Raw genomic sequence first — 27,459 nt, forward strand, 5'->3', positions numbered from 1 at the left:
AAGATTTTTTATTATTAAGTGAATCCCTCCAATCAGGTTTCCGCCCCGCCACAGCACCGAAACAACTCTTATCAAAGTCACAAATGACATCCTATGTGACTGTGGCAAAGGTAAACTATAACTCCAGTCTTTCTCGACCTTTCTGCAGCCTTTGACACCGTTAACCACACCATCCTCCTCCAACACCTCTCCACTGTTGTCCAGCTGGGTGGGACTGCACTCGCCTGGTTCCATTCTTATCTATCTAATCATAGCCAGAGAATCACCTGCAATGTCTTCTCTTCCCGCTCCCGCACCGTTGCCTCTGGTGGTGCCCAAGGATCTATCCTTGGCCCCCTCCTATTACTAATCTACATGCTGCCCCTCGGCGGCATCATCCGAAAACACAGCGTCCGTTTCCACATGTATAGGTACGATAGCATATTGGTAATGTTACTGGATTAGTAATCCAGAGGCCTGGACTAAAGATCCAGAGATGTGAGTTCATAATCCCCCCAGCTGGAGAATTTAAATTCAGTTAATTAAATAAATCTGGAATGAAAAGCTAGTACCAGTAATGGTGACCATGAAACTCGGATTGTCATAAAAACCCATCTGGTTCACTAATGTCCTTTAGGGAAGGAAATCTGCCGTCCTCACCTGGTCTTTCCTATATGTGACTCCAGCAATGTGGTTGACTCTTAACTGCCCTCTGAAATGGCCTAGCGAGACAAAACTGCTACAAAAAGCAATAAAAAGAATAAAACCGGACAGACCACCCTAAGCATCAACTTCGGACACGACAACGGCACACCCAGCCCAGTCGATCCTGCAAAGTCCTCCTCACTAACATCTGGGACTTGTGCCAAAATTGGGAGAGCTGTCCAACAGACTAGCTAAGCAACAGCCTAATCATACTCACAACATAGTTATACTCACAGAATCATACCTTTCAGCCAATGTCCCAGACTCCTCCGTCACCATCCCTGTCCCACTGGCAGGACAGACCCACCAGAGGTGGCGGCACAGTGGCACAAAGTCGGGAGGGAGTGGCCTTGGGAGTCCTCAACATTGACTCCGGACCCCATGAAGTCTCATGGCTTCAGGTCAAGCAAGAAAACCTCCTGTTGATTACCACCTACCGCCCTTCCTAGTTAAGCAACGCCTCGATTTTAAAATTGCTTTCAAATCCCTCCATGACCTCGCCCTTCCCATTCTCTGTAATCTCCTCCAGCCCCACAACCCCCCGAGATATCTGCGCTCCTTTAATTCTAGACTCTTGAGCATCCCCAATTTTAATCACGCCGTGCCTTCAGCTGCCAAGGCCCAACGCTCTGGAATTCCCTCCCTAAACCTCTCCGCCCCTCTACCTCTCTCTTTCCTCCTTTAAGACGCTCCTTAAAACCTACCTCAATATCCCCTCATGTGGCTCGGTGTCAAATTTTGTTTGAGAACGCACCTGCGAAGCGTCTTGGGGCGTTTTACTACATTAAAGGTGCTATATAAATACAAATTGTTGTTGTTGAAGTTGAAGGGACAAGGCCCAATGTGCAGGGCCCCACTAAAGCTAAAAGAGATACGGTAAATCAGAAAGTAATGATTCGGTGATGCTTGGGTTTACAAGGTTATAGATTATAGGAGGAAAGGCAGCATTTGACCGAGTGTGGCATCAAGGCACCCTAGTAAAACTGAAGTCAATGGGAATCGGGGGGAAAACACTCCACTGGCTGGAGTCATACCTAGCACAAAGGAAGATGGTTGTGGTGATTGAAGGTCAATCATCACAGCCCCAGGACATCACTGCATGAGTTCCTCAGGGCAGTGCCCCAGGCCCAACCATCTTCAGCTGCTTCATCAACGACCTTCCTTCCAACATAAGGTCAGAAATGGGGATGTTCGCTGATGACTGCACAGTGTTCAGCGCCATTCACAACTCCTCATAATGAAGCAGTCCATGCCCGCATGCAACAAGACCTGGACGATGTTCAGGCTTGGGCTTATAAGTGGCAGGTAACATTTGCACCACAGAAGTGCCAGGCAATGACTATCTCCAACAAGCGAGAGTCTAACCACAGCCTCTTGACATACAATGGCATTTCCAGTGCCGAATCCCCCATCATCAACATCCTGGGGGTCACCATTGACCAGAAACTTAACTGGACCAGCCACATAAATACTGTGGCAATAAGAGCAAGTCAGAGGCTGGGTATTCTGCAGCGAGTGCCTCATCTCCTGACTCCCCAAAGCCTCTCTACCATCTACAAGGCACAAGTAAGGAGTGTGATGGAATACTCTCCACTTGCCTGGATGAGTGCAGCTCCAACAACACTCAAGAAGCTCGACACCATCCAGGACAAAGCAGCCCGCTTGATTGGCACCCCATCTACCACCTGAAACATTCACTCCCTCCACCACCGACGTACCATGGCTGCAGTGTGTACCATCTACAAGATGCACTGCAGCAACTTGCCAAGGCTTCTTCGGCAGCACCTCCCAAACCCGCAACCTCTTCCACCTAGAAGGACAAGGGCAGCAGATGCATGGGAACACCACCACCTCCAAGCTCCCCGCCAAGTCGCACACCATCCTGACTTGGAAGTATATCACCGATCCTTCATCGTCGCTGGGAAATCCTGGAATTCCCTCCCTAACAGCACTGTGGGAGTACCTTCACCACACGGACTGCAGCGGTTCAGGAAGGCAGCTCATCACCACCTTCTCGAGGGCAACTAGGGATGGGCAATAAATGCTGGCCTTGCCAGCGACGCCCACATCCCATAAAAACAAATATTAAAAAAAGACTGAGGGAGGTGAGGAGTTCCAGTTTTGAAGCCCTGCGAAAAAGAATAAATTCAAGTAGGAGACCGTGTGATAAATAATGATTTCAATATAGTGAGGATGCCGGATGGAGGAATATTTTGTCGGGAGTGTGTACTTTTGTAGCTTCGGATGAACAGGTGGAAGAGGAGAAAGGTTATGGATGGGGAGAGAGATTGGAGGCTAGAAATGGGAGATGGCAGCAATGGGACATGTAGTTTATCTTGTATTTGATGAACGAGGTAGATTTTTCATCTTCATTGTCTGGCAGTGGGATAGATCGCTGGCTCTTTTTTGAGCGCGCCTGATTGGAATTCCATCGATTTTAATGAAATGAAATGAAAATAAGGCAAGCTCTGTAAAGATCATGCGATCTACTCACCACCCCCCCCTTCAAACAGTGACGAAGACAACCTACCCCTTCCTAACTCAGAACTAAAACTCTCTTCAGTAATGAAGGTGCTTTAAAAATGACATTTGTTTGGTATCCTTCCCTTTCCCTGTTATCTAACCTGTTCATATCGCAAAGAAAACCATAGAAATATATTACTTTTGGTGAATTATTTTTTGTGCTCATCAAGCTGAGAGAATAAAACACTGTTTTATTACATTCAGTGTTGGTGTACTAGCAGGTCAGGTGTAACATGAGTATTGTAGTGTAGTGGTTATGTTACTGGACTAGTAATCCAGAGGCCTGGACTAATAATCCAGCAGAACGTGAATTCAAATTCTACCATGGCAGTTTGAGAATTTGAATTCAGTTTAAATTAAAACAAATCTGGAAATAAAAAGCTGAGTAAGAAAGACTTGCATTTATATAGCGCGTTTCACGACCGCAGGACGTCCCAAAGCGCTTTACAGCCAATGAAGTACTCTTTGAAGTGTAGTCACTGTTGTAATGTAAAAATGACCTTGGAAAAAACCAACCTGCCGTCCTTGCCTGGTCTGGCCTATATGTGAATCCAGTCTCACATGAACATGGTTGACTCCTAATGCCCTCTGAAGTGGCTTAGCAAGTTACTTAGTTGTATAAAACCAGGGCAACTGTGGGGATGGGCTTGTCAGTCTCGCCAGTGATGCCCACATCCTGAGAATTCATTTTACAAATGCGTAGCAAATGTAAAGTGTCCCAATCAAGTAGTTCGGGATGAGATTTAGCATTGATCAGATGCTCCCTTGAATGTGCTGTATTAAGCATTCCTGGTTAAGCATAACATGGGGTTAGATGCAAATTGAATTTCCATTTAGCATGTCCTAAATAAGTGTTCCCAGATGAACTTTAGCATGGATATCCACGTGACTCTGCCCTGTCAAGCACTCTCAGGTCAGTTACATCCTGGGTTAAATACATCTCCCGCAACAATATGCCTTGACCCCAACCTTGGAAGAGTCCTTCCAACTACTTTAGGTGACATTTCTTATTTCCCAACACCAGCCATCCTTATGGCTGCTTTGAGTGAGATAGCATAAGAATTAGAAGCAGGAGTAGGCCATACAACCCTTTGAGCCTGCTCCGCCATTCAGTAAGATCATGGCTGATCTTCGACCTCAACTCCACTTTCCCGCCTGATTCCCATTTCCCTTGATTCCGCTAGAGCCCAAAAATCTATCTATCTCAGCCTTGAATATACTCAACGACTCAGCATCCACAGCCCTCTGGGGAGAGAATTCCAAAGATTCACAACCCTCTGAGTGAAGAAATTCCTCCTCATCTCAGTCTTAAATGGCCTACCCCTTATCCTGAGACTATGCCACCTAGTTCTAGACTCCAGCCAGGGGGAACAACCTCTGAGCATCTACCCTGTCAATCCCCTTCACAATCTCTTATGTTTCAATGAAATCACCTCTCATCCTTCTACACTCCAGAGAGTATCGGCCCAATCTACTCGATCTCTCCTCATAGGACAACCCTCTCATCCCAGGGATCAATCTAGTGAACCTTCGTTGCACCGCCTCTAAGGCAAGTATGTTCTTTCTCAGATAAGGAGACTAAAACTGTGCACAGTACTCCAGGTGTGGTCTCACCAAGGCCCTGTACAATTGTAGTAAGATTGCCTCACTCTTGTACTCCAACCCCCTTGCAATAAAGGCCAACATGCCATTTGCCTTCCTAATTGCTTGCTGTACCTGCATGCTAGCTTTGTGTTTCCGGTACGAGGACACCTAAATAGCAAATCTGTACTGAAGGACTTGTCCATAGAAACTGGGTTGAGGCTGATCCAAACTTGGTTCATGTAGATTCCGCTCAGCCAGCAGAAAGAAGAGACTTTTTAATTCCATCAGTCAGGGCTAGATTTGAACCCATTTTGCAGAGGTGAAAGGACAGTCTGTGTGCAGAATTACTGCACCACTCAATCCCCTTATGTTTCTTAAGTTGTGTTTCATACTGGTAAACATTGAAGACAATGTCCTAGTGAAAAGGTTCTCATTCCTCACTATGCAGTGACACCAGCTGGAAAGTGCATGTGTTGAATGTCAGGTGAGGTCAGAACCGGGCTCAGCTGTGACATCTGCCACACTCCAATACTACCACTGGAAGAAAGGCTTGTTGGGTGAGATACTGGAGGACTGCTGGTACCCATGGAACTGCACCTGAGCAAGAGTCAGCACCTTCAGGAGAAAATTTGGAGATGGGGACAAGAAAGCTGACATCATAAAGAATTTAGATAACTTATCTGTAGAATCTAAGGGGGAGAAATTGGGTGAGTAGCGCCACTTGTTAGCGCCTAAAGAGGCAGGCAATGGCTGTAGCGCCACTGGCTGCGCCTCCCGCGATATTGAGTTGAGGCGATAATGATGGCCTTTTGCGCTGCGCCGCCACCGATGATGTCATCGGTGTGTGCAGCGCCCCATTCGCGCCCCGTTCATGATATTTGGTTGCGAACGCCGCAGTTGCGCCGTTCGCTACCCGCGCCCGGTTCACGGGACCTTACTGTGCCGGCAGTGGCGCAAGTTAAGGTGGAGGTGCGGGGCGGCCGCCTTTTTTGGCGGCCGCCTGCCAGCACTTCCGTCCCCGGCCTCCTGGCCCCCCCCCGCGACATTGCCGGCTGTTTCCCGAGAGCCCGGCACTTCTCCTCGGTGCCGGGCTCTTTTGCCGGCACTCGCGAGCAGGGATCGCGCTGTTGCAGGCCCCTCCCACTTAACAATGGGAGGAAGGCCTGCAGTACCGCAGCGTGGCGGCACGTTGCGCTGCGATATTCAGTTTCAGTGCCCTAAGAGGGACGCGGAGCGCCTCGAGCCTCGCCCCGTGTCCCTCGAGGGGCAATGAAACTGAATATCTGACGATCGCTGAAGACTCGAACGCTGCGCTAAATCCTGCGCTCAGGCGAACTTGGCGCCAGTTTGGCGCCTCAACCCAATTTCTAGGCCTAATACTTTAAAAAAAATTGCGATATCAATTCCGTGGTATAAATAGAAACTTTGTCAGAATGACATGACCAGTATCACCCAATGGGTTATGGCATAGGTTTTGAAATGGGGGTCTGGAAAGGGAATTCCAGGGGAGTTCCTAGGATCATCAGATTTCTCTCTTAACTTATTTCTATTGCTGTATACTGTACTAATGAATTTTTTCAGGGATTGATAGCACTCTTTGGATAGCAGACATTGCCCTTCAGAATTGAGGGGAGTCCCCTACAAAAAGAAGTTTGAAAACCACTGGGTTGTATCAGCCCCACTAGTGGAGATGTTTAACAGCTGCTCTGTGATGTCGCTGCCATTGTGACGTGGCCTCAGTGGAAATATGATTTTATTTCCACTGGTATTTCCCTGCACAATTGATGCTAATCAAATCGGTAGAATATTTATGGCTATTTTCACCAATTTGACGTGATTCCAGTGGAAATAATGAAAACTACCAGGATTGGCTGATAAAAGGTGCGTAAGAATGACAAGAGAGCGACTCGCCTCCGTCCCCATTGGGAAGCATAAGGGGAAAAAAATAACTTAGACTTGTTCCTTTTCTAAAAAAAACATTTTATTTGCCCATTCACTCCCTTTTTTTCCCTGAAGTTGCTGACTCTTGGTGGTGTTTTGCTCCAAAGGTGCAGGTTGTTTGGCTTTTTGGAAAGGGAGGAATAACAGTCATAACTTGTGGTTCTTTTGGAACCAGTGATGTAGAGAAGACAAGGATGGAGGTCTTGCAGAGGGATTTTGAAGATTTCAGGATTATTGCATGCACTGAACCAGTTTGGCAGAAGTAGACTAGATACATCAATGATACATCAATGAGTGGCTAGGGAGATGGTGCAGAAAGGCCGGTTTTACATCGAAAGACATTGGGGCAAGTTTGGGGGCAGAGGTGGAGGGAAATTTTCAGATGGAGAGGACATTCTCTTAAACCTAATTGGTAGCAATGTCCTTGCAGAGAGGCTAAATAGGGCAGTGGGGGAATTTGAACTCGTATAAGGGGAGAGGAAAGCAAAACAGACAGAAATGAAAGGAAATTAACAGTAGAAAAATCTGTTAAGGAACACAATGCTGCGAAGGACAGGTTTAACCTATTGAAGAGAAAATTTATGAATGCTAGAGGCATTCGCAACAGGATGACTGAACTGCTGTGGCAATTGCTGTCAATCCCATTGATGGAGATGAGTACAACATACAAAGATTTAGTGTGTTCAAGAAGGACAAACTAGATGGAGTAGCTCTGAATGTCAATGACATGTGGGAGATGAAATCAGTATATGCTTCCCAACTAGATAGTCTGAATTATGTAGTATGAAGCGAGCAAAAATAATTCTACAGGTTTGGTATGGACCACCGGGTCAAAACACAAGTGAGAGTAGGTTACTGTATGAAGAGGTAAGGAAATATGTTCAAACAACAAGATCATACTTGTGGGCAATTTCCACCAAACTAATTTAACTGGCAACACCCAAGCAAAGCAGAATATGAACGAGTAAACGTGATGGCTGCTTGCTGACTCAGTGCAATAGGGATACCACGAGGGGTAACTTGCATTTTGACCTGATAATGACAAGTGCCCCAGATAGCATACTGGGAATGGAAATAGGGGCACCCTCAGCAAAAGTCACCATTTGACGTAAGTCCACAGAAGCTTACAGCACAGAAGGAGGCGATTTGGCCCATCATACCAGTATCAGCACTTTGCTAGAGCATTCATAAAATCGGAGGATCATAGAATACAACACAGAAGGAGGCAATTCGGCCAGTCGAGCCCGTGCCGGCTCTCTGCAAGGGCACTTCAGCTAGTCCCATGCTTTTTCCCTGCAGCCTTGCAATTTTTTTCCTTCAGGGACTTAGCCAATTCCCTTTTGAAAGCCACGATTGAGTCTGCCTCCACCACCCTTTCAGGCAGTGCATTCCAGATCCTAACCACTCGCTGCGTAAAAAAGTTTTTCCTCATATCGCCTTTGGTTCTTTTGCCAATCACCTTAAATCTGTGTCCTCTGGTTCTCGACCCTTCTGCCAATTGGAACAATTTCTCTCTATCTGCTCTGTCTAGACCCCTCATGATTTTGAACACCTCTATCAGATCTCCTCTCAACCTTCTCTGCTCCAAGGAGAACAACCCCAGCTTCTCTAGTCTATCCACGTAACTGAAGTTCCTCATCTCTGGAACCATTCTCGTAAATCTTTTCTGCATGCTTTCTCAGGCCTTCACATCCTTCCGAAAGTGCGGTGCCCAGAATTGGACACAATACTCCAGTTGAGGCTGAACCAGTGTTTTATAAAGGTTCATCATAATTTCCTTGCTTTTGTACTCTATGCCTCTATTTACGAAGCCCAGGATCCCGTATGCTTTTTTAATTACTTTCTCAACCTACAATGATTTGTGCACATATTCCCCCCAGTCTCTCTGTTCATGTACCCCCTTTAGGATTGTACCCTTTAGTTTATATTGCCTCTCCTCGTTCTTCCTACCAAAATGTATCACTTTGCACTTTTCTACGTTAAATTTCATCTGTCACGTATCTGCCCATTTCACCAGCCTGTCTATGTCTTCTTGAAGTCTATCACTATCTTCCTCACTGTTCACTATACTTCCAAGTTTTGTGTCATCTGCAAATTTTGAAATTGTGCCCTGTACACCCAAGTCCAAGTCATCAAGAAAAGCAGTGGTCCTAGTACTGACCCCTGGGGAACACCACTGTGTACCTTCCTCCAGTCGGAAAAACAACCATTCACCACTACTCTCTGTTTCCTGTCACTCAGCCAATTTCGTATCCATGCTGCCACCGTCCCTTTTATTCCATGGGCTTCAACTTTGCTGGTAAGCCTATTATGTGGCACTTTATCAAACGCCTTTTGGAAGTCTATGTACACCACACCAACCGCATTGCCCTCATGAACCTCATCAAAAAACTCAATCAAGTTAGTTAAACACGATTTGCCTTTAACAAATCCGTGCTGGCTTTCCTTAATTAATCCATATTTGTCCAAGTGATTGTTAATTTTGTCCCTGATTATTATTTCCAAAAGCTTCCCCACCACCAAGGTTAAACTGACTGGCATGTAATTGCTGGGTTTATCCTTACACCCTTTTTTGAACAAGGGTGTAACATTTACATTTCTCCAGTTCTCTGGCACCACTCCTGTATCTAAGGGAGGATTGGAAGATTATGGCCAGTACCTCCATGATTTCTGCCTTAATGTCCCTCAGCATCCTAGGATGCATCCTATCCGGTCCTGGTGACTTATCTGCTTTAAGTATAACCAGCCTTTCTAGAACCTCCTCTTTATTAATTTTTATCCCATCCAGTATCTTCACTACCTCCTCTTTCACTATGACTTTGGCAGCATCTTCGTACTTGGTGAAGACAGATGCAGAGTACTCATTTAGTACCTCAGCCATGCCCTCTGCCTCCATGCGTAGGTCTCCTTTTTGGTCCCTATCGGCCCCACTCCTCCTCTTACTACTTGTTTACTATTTATATGCCTATAGAAGACTTTTGAATTCTCTTTTATGTTAGTTGTCAATCTATTCTCATACTCTCTCTTTGCCCCTCTTATTTTCTTTTTCACTTCCCCTCTGAACTTTCTATATTCAGCCTGATTCTTACCTGTATTCTCAACTTGACAGCTATCATACATGCTCTTTTTCTGCTTCATCTTATTCTCTATCTCTTTAGTCATCCAGGGAGCTCTGACTTTGGTTGCCCTACTTTTCCCCCTCGTGGGAATTTACCTCGACTGTACTCAAACCATCTCCTCTTTAAAGGCAACCCATTGTTCTATTAACAGTTTTGCCTGCCAATCTTTGATTCCAATTTACCCGGGCCAGATCCGTTCTCGACCCACTGAAATTGGCCTTCCTCCAATTAAGTATTCAATTAAGTATTTAATTCCAAAACTACTCCTACTGCCTCTGCTTCAAATGTTTATCGAATCATCCCATAAAAGATACAATAGTCTCTGCCCAAATTACTCCCACGATCTGGGATAAGATGACACTGCAAATCAATACCCAAGTTTACATCTTTAAAAGGGCCAACTTCAAGACAATGAGGGAAGAACATAAACTGATAATTGGGAGCTAATATTCAAGAAAACCTAAACTGATGATAAATAGAAAACTTTTAAGAACACACTGCTAAGCATGCAGGATAAGGGACTAGTAAGGACAGATTAAGGAAATGTGACCCTAAACAGATTAATAAGGCAATACTAAGTGAGGCAAGTAAGAGATACAAATTCTACAAAGTGTGGAGGGACAAAGGTGAGGCGAACCACTAGGAAGAATACAGGAACCTTCAAAAAATGTTTTTTTTTAAAGTGGCTTGAAGGGCAAAGAAGGAACTAGAAATGTGTAATTGTAGAAGTCACACAACGGATAAAAAGCCTTCCACTATAACAGCAAGAGGTTCTTGAAGAAGATTCGAGATCCCTTAAAGATACAAACAGGGTTGATACTGAGGATGAGCTAAAAACACAAAGGCCCCGAAAATCCATGGGCGCAATATCCTGGCATCAGTGGCAAGATGTGCCCACCAGGAATCTCTGTTGTCGACCCCACTGAAGTATGCGAGGTTGGGGGAGAATCACGCATTAAAATATCACTGGTGGGTGCACATGGATGCCCACCAATTGTAGGAGGCTTCCAGCTCCAAGGGTGGATTAGCGATCTCCCCCCTTTATAAGAGAACTGAAAAATAATGAACACTTTTTTTTACATCTTTGGGGGTCCAACCCTGGACCCTTAGGTGGTTAGTGCTTATGCCAGTGGGCTGGTGTGCCTGTTTTTCACTAGGTGTAACCGGCCTGCTGGCCATGTCCCTCTGATGCAGGTAACCTTGTTTGGGGTAGTTGGAGGTTCTGCCCCAAACAAGGCCCTGTGAAAACTGACTGGGAAGGCCAGGATCCAATATATCCAGGTCCCAGCCTAATTTCTAGCCCTTCTGCCAGGCTTATGGTGGGAGTAAACCGGGTCACAGAATTTCAGCTGCTAAATGATTACTTTGTGGAAGTGACTAGAAGTGACACTAATAGCATGCAAACCCTCATTGAGGGTGCTACAGCAACATTTAATGACTGATATCACTTACATAAACGTCCCCTAGAGAGGCTCAAAGGACTCGGAACCAATAAATCCTCAGGGACAGACAGAACATATATCCAAGGGTGGGGATAAAATCTGTGAAATACTGACACTCGATCACAGTTGAATACAAAGGCTTGGAAATAAGTCAACATGGATCCTATTTTCAAGAAAGGTGATGAAACAAATCCAGGTAACTGCCGACTCGTTAGTCTTTCATCGCTAGCTGGAAATATAATGGAATTGATGATCAGGAACAATCATGAGGACTACCTCTATGACATAACCTAGCAAGTAGCAACCAACACTGTTTCAGGAGGGGTAGTCCCTGCCTCTCCAACATTTTTGACTTTTTTTTAAGAAGTAGCATTCCAAGATGTTGGAAAGCCCTATGATGTCCAAAAAGCCTTTGATAAAGTTCCACATGAAGGGCTGTTACACAAGCTTCAGGCAGTGGGCATCTTAGGTAAAACTTCAATGTGGATAAGGAATGGGCTGAAGTAGAAAAAGTAGCGGCAGGAGTGACTTTGGGCTCAGAAGCTGCACTCAGTGGAGTGCCCTAAGGATCAGAGCTAGACTCCCTACTATTTTTATAATTTATATAAATGATTTGGATTCAGAAACACAATGTAAATCAGTCAAATTCACAAATGAGACCAAACGAAGAGGGGCAGTGGAGTCTGATGGAGCAACGGAAGAATTACAGAAAAACCAAGACAATATTTACTAGTAGGCAGAACTATGATAGTTGAAATTAAATAAGGGTAAGTGCAAGGTCTTACACGATGGAAGAAAAAATGGGGGACATAATGAATGGTGTTGAATTAGCTAAGAGAAAAGAAAGAAAGACTTGCATTTATATAGCGCCTTTCACAGCAAGCTCCCACAAACAGCAATGTGATAACGACCAGATAATCTGTTTTTGTTATGTTGATTGAGGGATAAAAATTAGCCAGGACACCGGGGATAACTCCCTTGTTCTTCTTCAAAATAGTGCCACGGGATCTTTTTTTACGTCCTGAGGGGGCAGAAAGATCTTTTACGTCCACCTGAGAGAGAGAGAGAGAGAGAAAGAGATCTGGGAGTGATGTATCCAGCCATTGCAGAGTAGCAATTCACAAAGCAAACAGAATGCTGAGCTCTATTGCAAAATCGGGAGAGGGGGGAGGCGGGAGGGTTGAGCAGGGGGAGAGGGGGCGGCGAGAGAGCAGGAAGCAGGAGATGGAGAGGGGGAGGCGGGAGAGAGGGGAGAAGAGAGAGATGGGGTGAGAGGACCAGACAGAGGGGGCAAGACAGAGGGGATTGAGACCATTGTGCTGAAGCTGCATCGTCCACTGGTCAGGTCATAGCTAGAATACTGTGTTCAGTTCTGGTCATTGATACACAAAGGAAAAATCCAAACCCTGGAAGTGATGCAGAGGAGGGCCATGAGGCTAATCCCTACTGTCAGGAGACTGAACTATGAGGAGTGCTTAGAAAACTTGAACTGCTTATTCTTGAGAGGGGTTCCTTATAGAGGTTTGTTAGATATAAAGTGGAATAGAAAAGATTAATCTTGAGCAATATTTCAAGCTCATGAGACTATCGGAAGACCATTCAGCCCACATAAATTCATCCACTGCAACATCTGATTGTTTCTCGAAAGCTTACAGGAATTTTGCCTTCACTACGCATAGCTGAAAGCCTATAGCGTATGTTGATAGAAACATAGAAGATAGGAGCAGGAGTAGGCCATTCGGCCCCTCGAGCCTGTTCCGCCATTTAATGAGATCATGGCTGATCATCCAAATTCAGTACCCTGTCCCTGCTTCCTCCCCATATCCCTTGATCCCTTTAGCCATAAGAAATATATCTAACTCCTTCTTGAATATATTTAATAAGTTGGCCTCAACTGCCTTCTGTGGTAGAGAATTCCACAGGTTCACCACTCTCTGGGTGAAGAAATTCCTCCTCATCTCAGTCCTAAATGGCTTACCCCTTATCCTTAGACTGTGACCCCTGGTTCTGGACTCCCCTGCCATTGGGAACATCCTTCCTGCATCTAGTCTGTCTAGTCCTGTTAGAATTTTATAAGTTTCAATGAGATCCCCTCTCATTCTTCTAAACTCTAGCGAATATAAGCCTAATCGACCCAATCTCTCTTCATACGTCATTCCTGCCATCCCAGGTATCAGTCTGGTGAATCTTCGCTGCACTCCCTCCATGGCAAGAATATCCTTCCTCAGATAAGGCGACCAAAACTGCACACAATACTCAAGGTGTGGTCTCACCAAGGCCCTGTACAACTGCAGCAAGACATCCTTGTTCTTGTACTCAAACCCTCTTGCTATGAAGGCCAACATACTATTTGCCTTCTTAACCGCCTGCTGCACCTGCATGCTTATCTTCAGCGACTGGTGCACAAGGACACCCAGGTCTCGTTGCACTTCCCCTTTTCCCAATCTATTGCCATTCAGATAATAATCTGTCTTCCTGTTTTTGCCACCAAAGTGGATAACCTCGCATTTATCCACATTATACTGCATCTGCCATGCATCTGCCCAATCGCCCAACCTGTCCAAATCATACTGGAGTTTCTCGGCATCCTCCTCACAGCACACACGCCCACCCAGCTTTGTGCCGTCTGCAAACTTGGAGATATTACATCTAGTTCCCTCGTCTAGATCATTCTGTGCGTGAAAAATTTTCTGATATCGGTCCTATGTTTACCTTTTCTTAGTTTGAATTGATATCCCTTTGTCTTATTCTCGCAATTTAATTTAAAGTAATATTCTGGATATTAACTATCTTATACACCTCTATAATATCACCTCTCAGACACATCCTTTCCGGGGCTTAAACCACAAGACAGGGGACAAAGAGTGATTAATACGGTTCTCTGGCTGGGACAAAGCTCTGGAATCCGAAGAGGCAGTTAGATGCTGTGATGGGGAAATTGTAGGTTTGTAGGCTTGCTGCTGAATATTAATGGACTTGTAATGAATTATGCAGCCAAACAGATTGGCAACCTTTCTGCCTTTGTGGGGTGTGTTCAATGTGGCAAATGCTAAGCTGACCATAAGCGATTTTTAAGCGATTGAGAAGCTCCCCAGTAGTTTTATACTGTTGAATGGAGTTGCATCGTTGAATTCAATATTTCTGTTACCCAGCCTATTTCTCTCCCTTTCACTGTCGGTGCACTTCTTCTTTCTCCCTTCCTGGCTTTCGCTCTCGCACACTCTCTATCACATCGTCCTCTCTCTCTCTCTTGCTTTCGTCCCTTCCCTCCTACTTGTGCTTCTCTTTCACTTGTCATCTCTGTCTCAGTCACCGCCTCTAACTTACCCTTATCCTGACTCTCGCCATCTACCTCTCATTAGCCACCTCTCTTTCAATTACACTTGATCGCGCTCTGTCTTCCTCTCCCTCTTGCCCTCTTTTGCACTTGTATTCTGCCGCACTCGACACACTCACATTTGTGCCTGCTCTCTCATTCACCTTCTCCCACTCGATTCCCCTCTATTGCTTTCCAATCCCTCTCGCTGTCCAATCCCTCTCGCTGCCCCCTCTGTCTTGCCCTCTAATGGACTTCTTTGTTACAAAGATTGAGACCATCCGTTAAGCTGCCTCTGCCGCTTCCCACCCTAGCTCACCGGGGCAAACTTCCCCTAAAGTTCCCCTCTGCCCTAGCCCTGAACTCACATCCTTCTCTAGCTTCTCTCCTATCTCGCACCATGCCCTCTCTGAGCTCACTTTGTCCGTGGGACCCACCTCCTGCTCCCCCAAACCTATTCCCACCAGACTGTTGACCACCCAACTTCCCTTCCTGGACCCGCATTTTCTGTTGTTATTTCCCATATTAGCTGATATTGTTAACGGTTCCCTCTCCTCAGGTACTGTTGCCCTTCCCTTCAAATCTGCCATCATCATCCCTCTCCTCAAAAACTCCCCTTGATCCCTCTGTCCTTGCAAACTACCACCCCATCTCCAATCTCCCTTTCCTCTCCCAAGTCCTCGAACGTGTTATCGCCTCCCAAATCTGTGCCCATCTTTCCCGCAATTCCATGCTTGAATCCCTCCAATCAGGATTCCGCCCCTGCCACAGTACTGAAACGACCCTTATCAAAGTCACAAATGTCATCCTATGTGACTATGGTAAACTATCCCTCCTCATCATTCTCGACCTGTCTGCAGTCTTTGACAGGGTTGACCACACCATCCTTGTTTTGTTTGATAACGCTCCTGTGAAGAGCCATGGGACATTTTATTACGTTAAAGGCGCTATATAAAGGAAAGTTGTTGTTGCGCCCATCTGACTTGCACCCCCCGCCGTCTTGCGCTCTCTCTCTATCGCCTCCTCGCTCTCTCGCCTCCTCTCTCTCTCTCTCTCTCCCACGCCTCCTCTCTCTCTCGCGCGCCTCCTCTCTCTCTCGCGCGCCTCCTCTCTCTCTCGCGCGCCTCCTCTCTCTCATGCGCTTCCTCTCTCGCGCGCCTCCTCTCTCTCTCGCGCGCCTCCTCTCTCTCTCGCGCGCCTCCTCTCTCTCGCACGCCTCCTCTCTCTCTCGCGCGCCTCCTCCCTCTCTCGCGCGCCTCCTCTCTCTCTCGCGCGCCTCCTCTCTCTCTCGCGCGCCTCCTCCCTCTCTCGCGCGCCTCCTCTCTCTCTCGCGCGCCTCCTCTCTCTCGCGCCTCCTCTCTCCCACGCCTCCTCTCTCTCTCGCCTCCTCTCTCTCTCTCGCGCCTCCTCTCTCTCGCGCGCCTCCTCTCTCGCGCGCCTCCTCTCTCTCTCTCTCTCGCCTCCTCTCTCTCTCGCGCGCCTCCTCTCTCTCTCGCGGCTCCTCTCCCACTCTCTCGCGCGCCTCCTCTCTCTCGCGCGCCTCCTCTCTCTCTCTCTCTCTCTCTCGCGCCTCCTTTCTCTCTCTCTCGCGCGCCTCCTCTCTCTCGCGCGCCTCCTCTCTCGCGCGCCTCCTCTCTCTCTCGCGCGCCTCCTCTCTCTCTCGCGCGCCTCCTCTCTCTCGCACGCCTCCTCTCTCTCTCGCGCGCCTCCTCTCTCTCTCGCGCGCTTCCTCTCTCGCGCGCCTCCTCTCTCTCGCGCGCCTCCTCTCTCTCTCGCGCGCCTCCTCTCTCTCTCTCGCGCCTCCTCTCTCGCGCGCCTCCTCTCTCTCTCGCGCGCCTCCTCTCTCTCTCGCGCCTCCTCTCTCTCGCGCCCCCTCTCTCTCTCTCTCTCGCGCCTCCTCTCTCTCGCCTCCTCTCTCTCTCTCTCTCTCGCCTCCTCTCTCTCTCTCTCTCTCGCCTCCTCTCTCTCTCTCGCCTCCTCTCTCTCTCTCTTGCGCCTCCTCTCTCTCTCGCGCCTCCTCTCTCTCTCACGCCTCCTCTCTCTCGCGCCCCCTCTCTCTCTCTCTCTCTCTCTCGCACCCCCTCTCTCTCTCTCGCGCCTCCTCTCTCTCTCGCCTCCTCTCTCTCTCTCTCTCTCTCACCTCCTCTCTCTCTCTCGCCTCCTCTCTCTCTCTCTCGCCTCCTCCCTCTCTCTCTCGCCTCCTCTCTCTCTCTCTCTCGCGCCTCCTCTCTCTCGCCTCCTCTCTCTCTCTCGTGCCTCCTCTCTCTCGCGCCTCCTCTCTCTCCCTCGCGCCTCCTCTCTCTCCCTCGCGCCTCCTCTCTCTCTCTCGCCTCCTCTCTCTCTCTCGCCCTCTCTCTCTCTCTCTCTCTCTCTCTCTCTCTCTCTCTCGCCTCCTCTCTCTCCCTCACGCCTCCTCTCTCTCCCTCACGCCTCCTCTCTCTCACTCTCGCGTACCTGCTCTGTCTCGCGCCTCCTCTCTCTCTCTCTCTCGCCTCCTCTCTCTCGCACCTCCTCTCTCTCTTGCCTCCTCTCTCTCTCCCGCGCGCCTCCTCTCTCTCACTCTCGCGTACCTGCTCTCCCTCGCGCCTCCTCTCTCTCCCTCGCGCCTCCTCTCTCTCACTCTCGCGTACCTGCTCTGTCTCGCGCCTCCTCTCTTTCACTTGCTATCTCTGCTTTCGTTCTCTCTCTTTTGCCGCCCTTCTCATCCCTCGCTCTTGCGTCCTCTGTCACCCTCTTTTTCTCTCTCGCTCATTCTTTCCCTCTCTTTTGCCTTCCTGTCTCTCTCTTCAGTTTAGTATGTGTTTATAGTAATGTCCTACACTGTTTTATGTTATATCTGAACAGGTTGAAAGCCTTCAAATAATCCAACCATTACAGGTGCAAGAACTCGATATTCCACAGATTGAAATGGACCACTTTCAACCATCTTTTAAACCTTCAGATTTTAAGGTAAATACTCGGAATATCTTAAACAAGTTTGGGTTCAGTGTGGAGGTGGGCGGCTGGTGGGTTCAGTGTGGAGGTGGGTGGCTGGTGGGCTCAGCGTGGAGGTGGGAGGCTGGTGGGCTCAGCATGGAGGTGGGCGGCTGGTGGGTTCATTGTGGAGGTGGGCAGCTGGTGGGTTCATCGTGAAGGTGCGAGGCTGGTGGGATCATCATGGAGGTGGGAGGCTGGTGGGATCATCGTGGAGGTGGGAGGCTGGTGGGATCATCATGGAGGTGGGCGGCTGGTGGGCTCAGCGTGGAGGTGGGTGGCTGGTGGGTTCATTGTGGAGTTTGGCTGCCTGGTGAGCTTAGTGTGGAGATGGGATGTCTGCTCGGTTCACTGTGGAGTTAGGTTAGCAGATGAGCTCAGTGCAGAAATGCACTGGCTGATGGTTTATTTTGGAGGTGGGTTCATTGTTAAGGAGCAGTAGAAAATGGGCTATGTTTTGTAACAAGTGTTCACGCCTCAGGGTAGGGCAGCACAGGGGGTGACCATCAGGCGGAGCAACAAAGGCAGGCAGGTAGTGCAGGGAACCCCTGCGGACATCCCCCTTTCAAACAAGTATACCGCTTTGGATACTGTTGAGGGGGATGACTCACCAGGGGAAGGCAGCAGCAGCCAACTTCCTGGCACTGGGGGTGCTCCTGCTGCCCAGGAAGGGGGGAAAAAGAGTGGGAGAGCAATAGTGGTAGGGGATTCTATAGTAAGGGGAACAGATAGGCGTTTCTGTGGCCGTAGACGTGAATCCAGGATGGTTTGTTGCCTCCCTGGTGCCAGGGTCAAGGATGTCACTGAGCGGCTGCAGGGCATTCTGGAGGGGGAGGGTGAACAGCCAGTGGTCGTGGTCCACATTGGTACCAACGACATAGGTAAAAAGAGGGATGAGGTCCTGCAGCAAGAATTTAGGGAGCTAGGTGACGGATTAAAGAGCAGGACCTCAAGGGTTGTAATCTCTGGATTACTCCCGGTGCCATGTGCTAGTGAGTATAGGAATAGGAAGATAGAACAGATGAATGCGTGGCTAAAGGGATGGTGCAGGGGGGAGGGCTTTAGTTTCCTGGATCACTGGGTCTGCTTCTGGGAAAGGTGGGACTTGTACAAGTCGGACGGTTTACACCTGAACCAGAGGGGAACCAATATCCTTGCGGGGAGGTTTGCTAGCACTGCTGGGGGGGGTTTAAACTAACTTGGCAGGGGGATGGGGTACAGAGTGGAGCTATAGTAGGGGGTGATTTACAGCCAAATACAGAGGGAAAAACAAGTCAGCTGGGAAGGCAAAGCAAATATGTGAAGGCAAAAGAGAATATGGCAGGGCTGGAAGGCATTTATTTTAATGCAAGGAGCCTTGCAAATAAGGTGGATGAACTGAAGTTGTTGTTGAACACATGGGAGTACGATATTGTTGCTATCACGGAGACATGGTTGAGGGAGGGTCAGGACTGGCAGCTCAATATTCCGGGGTATAGAATCTTCAGGCGAGACAGAGGGGGGTGTAAAAGGGGAGGGGGTGTTGCAATATTAATTAAGGAGTCAATTACTGCTGTAAGGAGGGATGATATATTAGCGGGTTCCTCTAATGAGGCCATATGGGTAGAACTTAAAAACAAAAAGGGGGCAAGCACTTTGCTGGGAGTGTACTATAGGCCCCCAAACAGTCAGGGGGAGATAGAGGAACAGATATGTAGGCAAATCTCAGAAAAGTGCGAAAATAATAGGGTAATAATAGTGGGGGATTTCAACTTCCCCAATATAAATTGGGATAGTCAGAGTGTGAAAGGCTTAGAGGGTGCAGAATTCTTAAAGTGCATCCAGGAGAGCTTTTTGAGCCAACATGTAGAAAGTCCTACAAGAGAGGGGGCGGTACTGGACCTAATTCTGGGGAATGTAGCCGGGCAAGTGGTGGAAGTGTCAGTAGGAGAGCATTTTGGCGACAGTGACCATAATTCGGTGAGATTTAAGGTGGTCATGGAAAAAGACAAAGACGGCCCGGAAATAAGGGTTCTAAATTGGGGGAGGGCCGATTTTACTATGATAAGGCAGGATCTGGCCAAAGTGGACTGGGAGCAGCTACTTATAGGAAAATCCACATCAAAACAGTGGGAGACTTTCAGAAGGGAAATAGAGAGAGTACAACGCCAACATGTTCCTGTAAAGGTCAAGGGTGGGACCAACAAGCAAAGGGAACCTTGGATGACAAGGGATATACAAAAATGCATTAGGAAAAAAAGGGGGGCTTTTGGCAGTTACAAAAGACTAAAGACGGAAGAAGCCCTAGAGGAGTGTAAAAAGTGCAGGGGCATACTTAAAAAAGAAATTAGGAGGGCGAGGAGGGGCCATGAAATAACACTGGCGAGCAAAATAAAGGAAAATCCTAAGATGTTTTATAAGTATATTAAGGGCAAGAGGATAACCAGGGAAAGGGTAGGGCCCATTAGGGACCAAAGTGGCAATCTGTGTGTAGAGCCAGATGATGTAGGCGGGGTTTTAAATGAATTTTTTGCATCTGTGTTCACTATGGAGAAAGACGATGCAGACATAGAAATCGGGCAAGGGGACTGTGACATACTTGAACATATTAGCATCAAGAGGGAGGAGGTGCTAGCGGTTTTAGCAGGCCAAAAAGTGGATAAATCCCCAGGCCCGGACGAGATGTATCCCAGGCTGCTGTGGGAGGCAAAGGAGGAGATTGCAGGGGCTCTGACACAAATTTTCAGAACCTCTCTGGCCACAGGGGATGTACCAGAGGACTGGAGAACAGCTAACGTAGTACCATTATTCAAGAAGGGTAGCAGGGATAAACCAGGGAATTACAGGCCAGTGAGCCTAACATCTGTGGTAGGGAAATTATTGGAAAAAATTCTGAGGGACAAAATTAGTCTCCACTTGGAGAGGCAAGGATTAATCGGGGATAGTCAGCATGGCTTTGTCAAGGGTAAATCATGTCTGACAAATCTGATTGAATTTTTCGAGGGGGTGACTAGGGGGGTGGATGAGGGAAATGCTGTGGATGTGGTTTACATGGACTTCAGTAAAGCTTTTGACAAAGTCCCGCATAGGAGACTGGTCAAGAAGGTAAGAGCCCATGGGATCCAGGGTGCCTTGGCGCGTTGGATCCTAAACTGGCTGAGTGGCAGGAGGCAGAGGGTGATGGTCGAAGGTTGCTTTTGTGACTGGAAGCCTGTGTCCAGTGGGGTACCTCAGGGATCTGTGCTGGGTCCCTTGTTGTTTGTGATCTACATAAATGACTTGGATGAGAATGTAAAAGGTATGATCAGTAAGTTCGCAGATGACACGAAAATTGGTGGGGTGGTAAATTGCGAGGAGGAAAGCCTCAGGCTACAGGACGATATAAACGGGTTGGTCAGATGGGCGGAAAAGTGGCAAATGGAATTTAACCCTGAAAAGTGCGAGGTGATGCATTTTGGACGGACAAATAAGGTAAGGGAATACACAATGAGTGGTAGGACCCTAGGAAGTACAGAGGGTCAGAGGGAACTTGGTGTACATGTACATAGATCCCTGAAGGCAGCGGAACAGGTAGATAAGGTGGTTAAAAAGGCATATGGGATACTTGCCTTCATTAGCCGAGGCATGGAATATAAGAGCAGGGAGGTTATGATGGAGCTGTACAAAACGCTGGTGAGGCCACAGCTGGAGTACTGTGTGCAGTTCTGGTCGCCTCACTATAGGAAGGATGTGATTGCTTTGGAGAGGGTGCAGAGAAGATTCACCAGGATGTTACCTGGGATGGAGCGCCTCAGCTATGAAGAGAGGCTGGACAGGCTGGGGTTGTTTTCCTTGGAGCAAAGAAGGCTGAGGGAGGACCTGATTGAGGTGTACAAAATGATGAGGGGCATAGATAGGGTAGATAAAGAGGAACTTTTCCCCTTAGTAGGGGGGTCAATAACAAGGGGGCATAGATTCAGGGTAAGGGGCAGGAGATTTAGAGGGGATTTGAGGAGGAACTTTTTCACCCAGAGGGTGGTTGGAATGTGGAACTCAATGCCTGAAAGTGTGGTAGAGGCAGGAACCCTCACAACATTCAAGAAGCATTTGGATGAGCACTTGAAATGCCATTGCATACAAGGCTATGGACCAAATGCTGGAAAATGGGATTAGACTGGACAGGGATGGATGGGCGGCGCGGACACGATGGGCCGAAGGGCCTCTTTCTGTGCTGTAAAACTCTATGGCCTAGAAATTGAGTTTGCGCTGCGCCGGGGCTTAACGCCGGAAATTTAGCGCCGGTGCTAAGTCGCGCTGTGCGCGCCAAAAATTCAGTAGCGCCGTGCCCAAATGGCTGCCGGCGCTACTGAAGGCTGTTTGCGCCTGAAAACTGGTGCTACGCGCCGCATTGCGGCGCCCGATGCGGTGCGGCAAGCTCGGGAAGTGCAGGCCTCCTCCTTCAGTTAAGGAGGAGCTGCCTGCACCCGCCCGCTGGCCGGTTAAATCGCCACAAAAATGAGCCCGGCACCTCGGGGAAGTGCCGGGCTCGCAGCCGAGAAGCATCTGTTCCGCGGCGGGGGGTGGGGGAGTCCGGGGAGGGAGGTGCGGGCAGGCGGCCGGCGGGAAAGCGGCCGGCCGCCGCTCCACCTTTATGCGCCGGCGCAAAGTCGTGTAAGACTCTGTTGCCAGAGTCTTAGTTGCGGCTGCCACGGGCGAGGCGGCCGCAACTGAATTTCGGCGCTGGGGCCCGTCACCACGGCAACCAGGACGCTGCGCACACCGATGACGTCATCGGTGCCGGCGCAGCGCTACCGGTGTAACGCCGATGTTGGGCCCTAGTCAATTTCAAAACTGGCTGTAAGTCCAGCGCAATGCCCTCTATGCGCCGCAAAATGGGCGCTAAGCCCACTCAATTTCTAGGCCTATGACTCTATGACTCTAAGTGTAATCTCCAATCACAGCACCAAGTCTCACCTCAGAATTTAATGAGCCAAATCCTTGTCATACAGTAATGGTAGCCGTCTATCCTCACTATTTCTTTAATCTCTCCTCATTCTACCTCAGTGGGAAACAGTCCAACAGGCGGATGCCCAGCAACAACAAGGAACCGAGGCTCCAGTGCCATCTGTTCGTAAGAAGAAGAAACCACTTGGACCTCCAGGTATACCTCTTAAGGTAAGGGGCGAAGTAAGCCTGCTTTCCTGGATGGCTCAGTGTATAGGTACATGATCTGGTATGGCATTGAGCTGTACAGACTAGGAGGGTCCCCGGTTTTGTCCCTGGTCTTTGCTCAGTCAGCAGTAAGGTTGCAACAATTAGTCTCTGCATCATAAGCTATGGCACTAAACTTCTAGGCTCACGCATAAGGATTGGCCACTCAGGTGAGGTATCAGTGGGCTGCTGAAGCACCTTCAGGAGACCATTGGAAAAAACAGTATTTAAAATATGACTGGGCATCTAAGATGTGTGAACTGGTTCATGTCTGTTGGCTGTTGTGGTGCAGGGTTATAACCTATTGAAATATGCTGTAGTAAAGGACTAAAGCAGTGATATCCACCCCCCCCCCCAACCTGTGGCTGTCTACAGACATTCTGCTCCATATGCCTCCATTCACAGCCTGCCTGTCTTTGGGATATTGACTGAGCTGGAATCAGGGCTATTCCTTTTCCTGTTTTTCCTCTCCCATCAAACAATGGCAAGGAAATGTTGTTAAAAAACATGGTTATCCCAGTTTCCATGCAGTAAAGAACCTTTATTAAGATAGAACTATTGACCTTATAGTTCATTTTCCTCTTGTGGCAAAATGCTTTGCTTCCACTCGACAACTGCCCACAATGTATGATTGGCATCAGGAGTGTACCACCTGAGGAATCACAGGCATAGAGCTGCATCCTATCTCTCTATGACTCAGTGAGATTCTTGTTCCCATATTGTAGCCTATGCTTACCCAGTTCTATAATTTTATTATTTTAGGCTTTATAAATAGAGGCATAGAGTACAAGAATGAAGCAGGAAGTTGTATAAAACATTGATTAGGCTGCATTTATTGTATTGTGTGCAATTATGGGTGCCCCATTATAAAAAGGACAATAAAGAAATTGAAAGCATACTGTGTAGATTCACCATTATGATGCCAAGGATATGAAACTATAGTTATGAGGAGAGACTTGAGAGACTACCTCCGATTTTTAATCTAACGCACCTGGCAAGAACAGGGAACGTTCGGGACGGATGCCCGATTTTAGACCCCACCTGGTTTTTGGCTCCTTTGAAGTCACCAGCATTACATTGGGTGGAATGTAAATCGGAAGTCCAAACTGAACCAACCCGTTCTCGCTGGGCAAGTTAGGTTAAAATCAGGGCTTCTATTTCTAATGGGAGTAGAGAAAGCTAAAAGGAGATTTAATGAGAGTTTTTTTTAAATTACGTAGGGTTTTGATAGTGTGAATGGAGAAAGACTATTTCCTTTCGTTGGTCAGTTAGCGAGAATGGGCATCAATTTAAAATTGTCACTTAAGATAGTAAGGAGAGAGTTTAAGAGAAATTTCCTAACATAGGTGGTTGTTGGAATATGGAATACTTTGCACCCAAGCAGTGATTGAGGCAGAGACCTTTGTATCTTTTAGGGTAAAATTGAATGAATATTTGGAGCAGAGGAAGATACCAGGCTATGGGAAGAGAGCGGAGCGGTAGGATTAGTTTTGGATTTCTCCAGCAAAGAGCTGGCACAGGCCTGATAAGCTGAATGGGCTTCCTCTGTACTGTAAACATTATGGTTCTGTGTTCATTGCAATTAACAGTCCAACTTTCATTGATCTTTCTCTTTTACCCTAGGACAGTATTAGCCAAGACTTTGAGGAAGAGCAATACCTCCCAGATCTAAGCCATTCAGGCTATGACGGTCAGCGTCCAAAATCAGAGGAACTCCACAAAAGGTACATTAACAGATCCTGAATTATAGGGATTTGGAGGCGGCGGGGGGAAGAGCGAGTGCTAGTTTAATATTTTTCCTCTCCCAAAAATACCTTTCATGAGGCTGAGAGAAGCTGCAGTGTCATTTTGGAATGTCCGAACCATTCAATGTGCAAGTTGAGTTTAAACGATGGCTGATTTTAAAGCTGCAGTGAAGCCATTGTAATTCAGATGATGATGGAATTGCCACTTATTTCCATCACTTTCCATTTATATTTCAGATTTCCAGCAATTGCATTAAAAAAAAATCTATTCCTCCTTTGAGAATGCTAATATAAATTGCTAAGTCAGTTAATTATAAGGGCGGAAGATGTCGTGCAAAGACTGTATAGTATCTTGGTTAGACAACACCTTGAGTACTGTGTTATGTTTTGGTCACCAAGACATAAAGGAAACATTCAAGCCCTATAGGTGATGCAGAAAAGAGCCATGAGGCTGATCCCTGCTGCCGAAGGATTGCATTATGAGAAAAGACTGGAGAAACTGAGGTTTTTCACCCTTAAAGGAAGATGATGGAGCGCGTACCTTTATAGAGGTATGAAAGATATTAAGTGGCATAGATAAGATTAATCAGGAATATTACGTAATGGCATTCCAGGATATTAAAACAAGGGAACAACTTGTGAAAGGGTAATTTAGGACTGATGTCAGGAAGATCTTCTTCACACTAACAATGATCAACATGTTGAATGGTTTTCCAGGTAGGGTACTGGAGGTAAAAAGCTTAAACTAATTCGAGTCAGTTATATTACATGATGAAGTGATGCAGGTCCTTGTCTGGATGGGTAAGCTAAGATGGGCCAAACACCTCCCTCATCTGTTCAATTTGTAAGTAATTCCACCGCACTCCTCTTCCTCCACCACCCGCCCCCCCCTTCCAGGTTACCCGTGGGCGAATCCTATGGCAAAAATCCTTCAAGAAGTTTCTGATGCTATTGCATTAAATCATTATCATGTGAATCTCTTCCCACAACATCTAGGACTTCCCCTGGACTTGGGTCTTATTTCCTTTCCTGGGTTCACTAGGGCAAACTCCAGGGATGGAAAGGATCACTATGCGGGTCCTAATGCAACACGGTGTAGGTAAATCAGTGGCGATGACATCGCGATTTGCAAAGCTTTCACTCAGCGATGGCAATTGGCCGAAATGGGTTGATTTGTTAATTTGGCTCAGTTGGTCGCATTCTTTCTGAAGCAAAGGATTGTAGTTTAAACCCCCACTGTAGTTTTGAGCACCTAATCTAGGCTGACACTCCAGTATAGTACTGAGGGTGTGTTGCATTCTAAAAGTGGCATCCTTCAGATGAGATGTTAAACCAAGGCCCGTTCTTGTGGTTCAGGTGAATGTTAAGGATCCAATGGCACTGATTTTTTTAAAAAGCATGGTTTTTTCTCCATGCCCAGTCCAGCATTCCTTCCTCAACCAACATCACCAAGAATAGATTAATTGGTCATTCATTTCATTGCAGTTTGTGGGATCTTGCAGTGTGCTGCATCACAAGTCATTGCACTTCATTCTATGAAGAAGCACTTTGAGAGGTTTCTAAGATGTAATAAGATACTATATAAATGCCAGTCTTTCTTTCTTAATGGTAGCTTTTGAGTTTCCTTAGTGGTGAAGGTACCGACCCATACAGAGACCGTAGCTCCCAGGTTCGATTCCTGATCTTGGCTGGGACAGTAGAGTTGAGTGGAAAATCAACTCAGGTTCCCCATCTTGGTCACAATTCAGTGATCCCTGCTGCAAAGTGCATGTGTGTAAACACCCGGTGAGAATAAGATTGGGCTTGGCTGTTCTCCCACAGTTGACCATCCTGTTAACACTCACTCTCCAAAAGCACCCATAAAGAAAGGCCACCTGGTGGAGATTCTGGATTGCATGTGCATCGCTACTAAAGCAAGAATCAACACCTTTAGAAGAGGAAGGATGAATATTTGAAAATGAAAAGGCAGAACATTTGTCATTTGTTATATGTTCTAGGTGCCACCATGAGATTAATCGGCTCGAATCCAAGAACCATGAGCTGCAGCGTAAGCTGCACAAAATGCAACAGGAACTTGAACAGGTGACGTTCAGGAATGAGACACTCGCATCCTCTATGGAAGATTACCACAATCGCTTAAAACATGACGGGCATAGCACTGACTGTGAGAAGGAAGTAATGAAAGCCAAGGTTAGTCTGGACAGCAGAGGTCCATATAACCATTGTTCTCTCTTGTCTTAATTGCAATACTGTGAGACAGGGCTGTACCTGGGTGGGTCTGTAACTCCCATACTGCAGGCTGGCAACATTTGCACCCTGTGTCTGTTCACTTTATGGGTTACTTTTTAAATTTGCGTCTGTGTTGAATATCATTTACTCTTACCAACTTTCTTTCTGGTTCCAACTTGTACTGGTGTCTGTAGTCCTCCAGTACCTGGCCTAAGTGATTGTTCCTCATGTGTGAACCTAGACTGTGAGTGCTTGTAGACTTTTCGACTATGGAAGCCAAAGTCAATCCTATCCTCACCCAACACTTAGGAGGCTTTTGAAGGCAGGGAGGGAAATGGAGATAGGATGGAGGTTGTTTTGGAAAATAATTCTAGAGGGTAAGAATCTAACGATAAAAAGATTCCTCACCAATGGTGCATAGTATGTGGGATGAGTAGTAATGCAGAGTCAGAGGAGCAGAAAGTGCAGGGAAGCAGGGGGTGGGTGCAGCACAAGTTGGGATGTGTACTGAAATGGCTGGACCAAGGCTGTGGACGAATTTACAAATGAGAACAAAGAAAACTGAAGTAGATTGACTGGGGAACAGGAAGACTGTGGAACACAGCACAGACCGCTAAAGTTACTTTTGTTATTTGTATTTCATCTCCTTTTCTTACCGGAGAACCATAGAAGTTTACAGCACAGTAAGTGGCCATTTGACTCATTGGGGTCGATTTTATCTCGGGTGCGGGGAA

General features: G+C 47.3%; 1 protein-coding gene across 4 annotated transcripts in view; it reads left to right on the forward strand.

The window, feature by feature from the left end:
- ccdc30 (coiled-coil domain containing 30) overlaps positions 1-27,459 on the forward strand; it is a 203,826-nt gene that overhangs the window by 36,331 nt on the left and 140,036 nt on the right. For all 4 annotated transcript variants that reach the window (XM_085966952.1, XM_085966949.1, XM_085966950.1 and 1 more), the window contains 4 exons: positions 17,454-17,558; positions 22,605-22,715; positions 24,375-24,475; positions 26,494-26,686. In XM_085966952.1, the coding sequence (XP_085823078.1) occupies positions 17,454-17,558; positions 22,605-22,715; positions 24,375-24,475; positions 26,494-26,686 (510 nt within the window). The remainder of the gene's footprint in view (positions 1-17,453; positions 17,559-22,604; positions 22,716-24,374; positions 24,476-26,493; positions 26,687-27,459) is intronic.

Source organism: Somniosus microcephalus, chromosome 25 (genome assembly GCF_052327205.1).
Source record: "Somniosus microcephalus isolate GS21.2 chromosome 25, FLI_Smic_1.0, whole genome shotgun sequence".
NCBI classification, from domain to species: Eukaryota; Metazoa; Chordata; class Chondrichthyes; order Squaliformes; family Somniosidae; genus Somniosus; species Somniosus microcephalus.